Source organism: Notolepis coatsorum, assembly GCF_963971535.1.
Source record: "Notolepis coatsorum genome assembly, chromosome: 9".
Classification (NCBI taxonomy): Eukaryota; Metazoa; Chordata; class Actinopteri; order Aulopiformes; family Paralepididae; genus Notolepis; species Notolepis coatsorum.
The window spans coordinates 39,423,345-39,430,844 of record NC_140173.1 but is presented as its reverse complement, the minus strand read 5'-3'; the positions used below and the strand labels follow the sequence as shown (position 1 = coordinate 39,430,844).

Sequence of the window (7,500 nt, the reverse complement as noted above, 5' to 3'; positions counted from 1 at the left end):
TCCACACATATATATGACTTAGACACTGTCCACACATATATATGACTTAGACACTGTCCACACATATGACTTAGGCTCTGTCCACACACATATATATATGACTTAGACACTGTCCATCCACACATATATAGGACTTAGACACTGTCCACACATCTGACGAGAATAAGGTCTCCATCCTTATCCTGCTAGATCTCAGTGCAGCATTCGATACAATCGATCACAATATTCTAATCAATTGTCTTGAAAACCTTGTCAGTTTCTCAGACTATGTGCTAAGCTGGTTTAAAACATACATCAGAGGGAGGAAATTCTATGTTAAACTAGGAGGCCACATATCTGAGATATATGACAACAACTTTGGAGTTGCACAAGGGAGTTGCTTAGGTCCTTTACTCTTCTCCCTTTACATGTTACCACTGGGTGATATCATGAGAGAACATAATGTAGGTTTCCATAGCTATGCGGATGATACACAACTGTACATATCTGCTGAACCAAATGATACAGCTATTAACTCCATCACAGACTGCTTATTGGCAATAAATAAATGGATGAGTAAGAAATTCCTGAAACTAAACGAGACCGGTACCGGTCCTGAAATCACATTGTATCATAAATCAATATCCCCAGAATGTTCTACAAAAGTATCGTTTTTATTTTCAAACATATTCAAGTATAAACATCATAACCATGTCACAACAGCATTTCTAATGCATATTATCATCAATACGTTAGTTTAGGAATAGGTTAAAGTGTTATTAGATAGATTTTCCTTTTCGAAATGTCTGTTTATTTGCCGAGAGGCGACCATTTTGGAAAACCTTGAATCATGGGAATTGTAGTTTTTTTGGTGGCCATTTTGTGAAGGACATAGCTACAGTAGCACTGGATCTGCGTTGGAATTTTTCAAAACTACACTTCCTGAAAGGATCTATGGGGTTGAAGGTTCATAGTTATTATTCTGGATAATATACCACAAAACTTAACATTATTGACAAATATTGAAACGCAGTTAGTTTCTCTTCCCTATTGTTGGCATGCAGCAACAATTAGATCTGAAATTAGTTTCAAAACGGTTGCACCTTGGTGAAAATAAAAAAATACAGTAGATTACAGTAGATTTCATTATCTGTTCTTATGCACGCCTGGTGATACTAAATCCAAATTGAACTCTTCCATTTGAAAGATAATATATGTATATATATATAAATGTGCGAATTGGCTATAATACGGTAATTTATAAGCCTGCTATTCTATATTCTATAATAATATTTCAAATTGTATTGGTCCGGATGGGAGAATTCAGTACTGTATCTACAGAACCTTCCGATTAATCATCTTCCCTTTATTAATTTCCTTAGATTTTTTGTACACATGATCTCAAGAAGGTACTGAATGAGATCAGTGGCAGTTTGTAAATGTTTGGTCATTATTAGCAAGGTGTTATTCACTGTCAAAGATGCAAAGAAAAATCATAATTCATATTCTCCTTTGTTTCATCACAATTTAAGCAAGCCTCGTAATAGACACAATATTTCTGACACTGGGAATACATTCACTGAGGTCCATAGATGTCCCTAGATATCAAGAATATGCAAATGGACCTTGTAGAAGTGGAGCAATATTCCATTTACTTAGGTATATATTTTAGGTGGATTTTCAGAAAATAGGCTCCGGGCTTAAGAGGTTAATAAAGAACCCGGGAGGACTAACCCCTTGGATAAAATCTGAGGTCACAAGTCTCGGGGTTATCATAGATTCAGAACTGAACTTCAATTCTCATATTAACCAAGTGATCAAAACATCATTCTTCCATCTCAGAAATATAGCAAAAGTACAACCATTTATTAATCAAAACGATGCTGAGAAGCTAATTCATGCATTCATATCTAGCCGGTTAGACTACTGTATTGCCCTTTTCATAGGTCTCCCTAAGAAAACCACAGAGAGGCTTCAGCTAATCCAAAACTCTTCAGCCCGACTGCTAACTAGAACCAAAAGGAGAGAGCACATTAGTCCAGTCTTAGTGTTTGTCATTATTGACCAGTATATGACATCTGTCAGTGTTTTACCTTCATTTGTCAAATAAACTGAGATAAACGATGTTAATCTCTACTCCTTCCCCATCTCCATCTAGGACCAGGCCATCATGGACGGCAGTGACTTCAATCTCACCACTTCCTCCTCCGTCACAGACCCCTTCACCCTCTCCACCATAAGCATCACCCTCTCCACCACCCTCTCCACCACCCTCTCCACCACCACCCCTGCACCCCAGCCTTCAGACGATTACGACCCAGAGGTGGCCATCCTGGTGGTCCTGGCGCTGTCTCTGCTGCTCGCCGGCGTGGCGGCCTTCCTGGCGGTCTGCCGGCCCTCTGACCAGGAGGGGGGATCCGGGGGAGACTGCGGCCCCCCGGGAGAGCGCTCTCTGGGATGCAACAAGGGCGCTGTCGCCAGTGGCGAGCCCCAGCTCAAAGTGTGGAAGAGGCTGGGCTCGTACCGGCGCTCCTACGGCATCGACTTCAGACGGCCACCGCATCGCCGGTCCGACCGGGAGCAGCCCAACGTCGCCCGGTGCCCAGCCGCCGGACAGACGCGTCCCGAGGCCAGAAGCGTGGAGCCCCACCTCACCATGCCCTGTCTGTTCGACTACGTCACGGAGATCTGAGCCCAGGGACCGAGGGACTGCTCCTGGAGTCCAAGCCGACAGACGTAGCTGTTGCAGAAGTGTTGCTTTTAACCCTTTCACGACCACACTACAGAAGGTTAACCCTTTCACGACCACACTACAGAAGGTTAACCGTCTGTAGTGTGGTAGTGAAAGGGTTAACCCGCTGTCGTGTGGCAGTGGAAGGGTTAACCTTCTGTATTGTCACAGTGAAAGGGTTAACCCTTTGGTAGTGTGGTGGTGAAAGGGTTAAACTGCGAGTTCCCTGCACTACTGCCAGTTCGCTCGCAGCAGGGCGACATGCCCAGGTGTGTCAAGCCACCGCACATCAGATGAAATAGGACTTCCTTGTTGTTAAAAAATCCACACATTCTGAGAAGTCAAAGATATTCTTTGAAGGCCAAATCGCTAAACAGGAAATCTTATTTCACCTTATTCGTCGTGCTGGCTTGACACATCTTCACAACCAATTTGTTGCTGGTTGCTGGGAGGAATTGTTTGGAAGAAAACATCTTTCGGGAGAGGGAACAGTTGATAGTGAAATACATACATTTTGTTTTACACAATATTGATTTTGTTTCAATTTCTTTCCTAATAAAACACATGATACTTGTGCCCCAATGATAAGGATAAGTGGCCAATGGAGAAACCCACTCCCATTGCCCCAAAAAAATATGCCTATAAACACTTGTACTATGGATTTACACACTACAGATGTATTACGTGGGGCCCATAATGGCCCCCAAACAGCATCACTAACTTCAACAGACCAGTGACCGTTTGATGTGAGCTAAATACATTGAGTCCTGCCAACATGACCGCTGCAGTACTAATGATGAACGGAGGCAGGATTGGAGACGTAGAAGACATCCCTCTGTCTTGTCTCATCATGTACCCTTCTCGTTAGGGGTTCAAGCCTGAAGGGATGAAACTCTATTGTTTTTGCCTATACATCTTTTGATTCTTCTTCTCCTTGAGAAGAATCTTCAACATGAGATTTGACCCATTGATTGGAAGTTGTGTGCAAATGCTTTCCAAGAAATATGACCCCAATCGACCAAACGGGGCACTATAATTAAAGAGATTTGAACTTTGACAGGTCAGAAATGTTACCACGCAAGTCCAATTGAAACTAAAATTGGTAGAGACATCTACCTACCTGCGTTTTTGATTTTATGAAAAACCTTTTACACCTCCTTCCTAAACTGTAGGTCCAATATCTAATTCGTTTTGAAGATATTGACCAATGGACTTCAAAAGAGCGTGGATAAGCATATAAATAGATGCAAGTTTACAACAACCGTTAAGCCAATCATCACAAAACGTGCGGGATATGTCCACGTACCTACCTAGACCATACCCTGAAAGACTCATTCAAATTGACCACTGGGGGGCGCTACAAATGCAAAAGAATAGGCGAGGCACAAATCAGACATTGTCTGTCCGATCATTATAACACTTGCAGGAATTGTTTCATAACGCTGTTTAAGAATGTGTGTGAAGTTATTTTGACATCTTAGCAGCTTGAACCCTGGCCGCTTGTCTTGGTTTGTCTCAGTGGCAGTGTTATTTGCTAATATTTGAACTCAGTACAACTTGATTTGATAATAACAATAAATGAACAACACTCATGCGGATCATGTCTCATCTCTTCCATGTCAGAGGCTGTGCGTCAGATCAGATTTACCCCGAGGTCTCGACCAGCTTCACTCTTGTCCAGGATGGGTCTTGATCTGGTCTTGGTCATGACTGGTGTGGTTTTGCCGACAACACTAATGATAGCTAATGTTGTACGTGTTTGTTTTACTAGATGGTCCTTAGGTCAAGGTTAGGGTTGTGGCCCGATACTAGTTTTTCCTTCATTCATTCAAACCTGATTTAAACTTGAGGGAAACTGAAGTATCCCTCATTTACAGTGAGTTTAGTGTGCGTGAGTGTGTGTGTGTGTGTGTGTACCTGTAGTATACTGGTTCCTCTGTGTGTGTGTGTGTGTGTGTGTGTGTGTGTGTGTGTGTGTGTGTGTGTGTGTGTGTGTGTGTGTGTGTGTGTGTGTGTGTGTGTGTGTGTGTGTGTGTGTGTGTGTGTGTGTACCTGCAGTATGCTGGCTCCTCTGGTAGCGTTCTCCAGGATGCTGGTCTCGTAGCTGTTCTGAAGGAAGATGGGTCTGTTGTCGTTGACGTCCAGAACTTCTACCACCACCGTGGCGGTACCAGTCCGCCTGCTGCCGGCCGGGCCGTTATCTGGACCGCAGGGCAGAGACAGAACACGTTATACCACAGAGGATACTGATGATGCATGTGTAACCTAGCAACGCCTTTTGTTTACTGCTACTCCTCCATTCTACACAAAACTGCAAAAATAAGATTTTGTTATTCATACAATTATTGATAAAACAGGTATAATAATACTCTCATGGTGGCTCTATACCGCGCTTTATTTATATTGATTTTAGACTATTCTCACTGTATTATGACTCCCTCTCGGGTATTGTTGCTTAATAATGCTGTCAAACAGTGCCCCCTAGGCCAAAGAGCCCTACATCGGTATTGCACTTTATTTACATGTTTTTGTTTTGATCTGGGTGTGCGGGTTGGAGTTGAGTGGGGGTGGAGGAGAGGACCACCCAACCTTATCATACAGGACACAATGATGGAACCATAACCGTCACCAGCGATAAATCTAGGAACAGAATGATATACAGAGTCCAAATGGAAGCGAGTGGAAGCAGCAGCATATCTATAAACTATGTCTCCATAATCCAAAACGAATAAATAGAACATAATTCTAATTGTAATGTAATATTTTACCTCGCTCTCCCTGGTATCTATGGCCGCTGTCGGCAGAGAGCCACAACCACAGTCTGACACTGTTGACCACTAGGAGCTGCCCAGTACAACCACAGTCTGACACTGTTGACCACTAGGAGCTGCCCAGTACAACCACAGTCTGACACTGTTGACCACTAGGAGCTGCCCAGTACAACCACAGTCTGACCCTGTTGACCACTAGGAGCTGCCCAGTACAACCACAGTCTGACACTGTTGACCACTAGGAGCTGCCCAGTACATCCACAGTCTGACACTGTTGACCACTAGGAGCTGCCCAGTACAACCAGTCTGACACTGTTGACCACTAGGAGCTGCCCAGTAAAACCACAGTCTGACACTGTTGATCACTAGGAGCTGCCCAGTACAACCACAGTCTGACACTGTTGACCACTAGGAGCTGCCCAGTACAACCACAGTCTGACACTGTTGACCACTAGGAGCTGCCCAGTACAACCACAGTCTGACACTTTTGACCACTAGGAGCTGCTCAGTACAACCACAGTCAGACACTGTTGACCACTAGGAGCTGCCCAGTACAACCACAGTCTGACACTGTTGACCACTAGGAGCTGCCCAGTACATCCACAGTCTGACACTGTTGACCACTAGGAGCTGCCCAGTACAACCACAGTCTGACACTGTTGACCACTAGGAGCTGCCCAGTACAACCACAGTCTGACACTGTTGACCACTAGGAGCTGCCCAGTGCAACCACAGTCTGACACTGTTGACCACTAGGAGCTGCCCAGTACAACCACAGTCTGACCCTGTTGACCACTAGGAGCTGCCCAGTACAACCACAGTCTGACACTGTTGACCACTAGGAGCTGCCCAGTACAACCACAGTTTGACCGTGTTGACCACTAGGATCTGCCCAGTACAATCACAGTCTGACACTGTTGACCACTAGGAGCTGCCCAGTACAACCACAGTCTGACACTGTTGACCACTAGGAGCTGCCCAGTACAACCACAGTCTGACACTGTTGACCACTAGGAGCTGCCCAGTACAACCACAGTCTGACACTGTTGATCACTAGGAGCTGCCCAGTACAACCACAGTCTGACACTTTTGATCACTAGGAGCTGCCCAGTACAACCACAGACTGACACTGTTGACCACTAGGAGCTGCCCAGTACAACCACAGTCTGACACTGTTGACCACTAGGAGCTGCCCAGTACAACCACAGTCACAGTCTGACACTGTTGACCACTAGGAGCTGCCCAGTACAACCACAGTCACAGTCTGACACTGTTGACCACTAGGAGCTGCCCAGTACAACCACAGTCACAGTCTGACACTGTTGACCACTAGGAGCTGCCCAGTACAGTACAGTTTGAATCGTCTATAGATGCCAACAATGTCTTGTGCAAAAATGTGATTTTGTTTTCACAATATGAACAGAGGAATCAGGGAGCCATGACAAAATGGCTGATGGAGATTGAACCCACCTCCTTCCCTCCCACCCTGCCCTCCTTAACACCACCCCCCACCCTGCCCCCCCTCAGAGCCGCCCCCCCCCCCCCACCCTGTGCTCCGCACTCACCGATGGCCTCGACCACCAGGGTGTAGGCCGCCTGTGTCTCCCGGTCCAGGCCGACCACGGTGCGGACCACTCCGTCTCTGAAGCCCACGCTGAATTTACCGTCCTGGTTACCACCTGGAGGAGAGGAGAGGAGAGGAGAGGAGAGGAGAGGAGAGGAGAGGAGAGGAGAGGAGAGGAGAGGAGGAGAGGAGAGGAGAGGAGAAGAGGGGAGAGGAGAGGAGAGGAGGGGAGAGGAGAAGAGGGGAGAGGAGAGGAGGAGAGGAGAGGAGAAGAGGGGAGAGGAGAGGAGAGGAGAGGAGAGGAGAGGAGAGGAGAGGAGAGGAGAGGAGAGGAGAGGAGAGGAGAGGAGAGGAGAGGAGAGGAGAGGAGAGGAGAGGAGAGGAGGGGAGAGGAGAGGAGAGGAGGGGAGAAGAGGGGAGAGGAGAGGAGAGGAGATCAGAGAGGAGGGGATGTT

At 46.1% G+C, this 7,500-nt stretch overlaps 2 protein-coding genes across 2 annotated transcripts in view; one reads left to right on the top strand and one right to left on the bottom strand.

The window, feature by feature from the left end:
* cdh23 (cadherin-related 23) overlaps nucleotides 1-7,500 on the bottom strand; it is a gene marked incomplete at both ends in the record, with an annotated part of 775,072 nt that overhangs the window by 156,384 nt on the left and 611,188 nt on the right. The window contains 2 exon segments of the mRNA XM_084321844.1: nucleotides 4,763-4,911; nucleotides 7,047-7,160. Coding sequence (XP_084177970.1) covers nucleotides 4,763-4,911; nucleotides 7,047-7,160 — 263 coding nt within the window.
* On the top strand, nucleotides 2,150-2,671 carry LOC311234113 (uncharacterized protein; the record flags this gene model as incomplete). Its single annotated transcript, XM_084321229.1, has 1 exon — nucleotides 2,150-2,671. One exon carries the CDS (start codon nucleotides 2,150-2,152, stop codon nucleotides 2,669-2,671), a length of 522 nt encoding a protein of 173 aa, XP_084177355.1.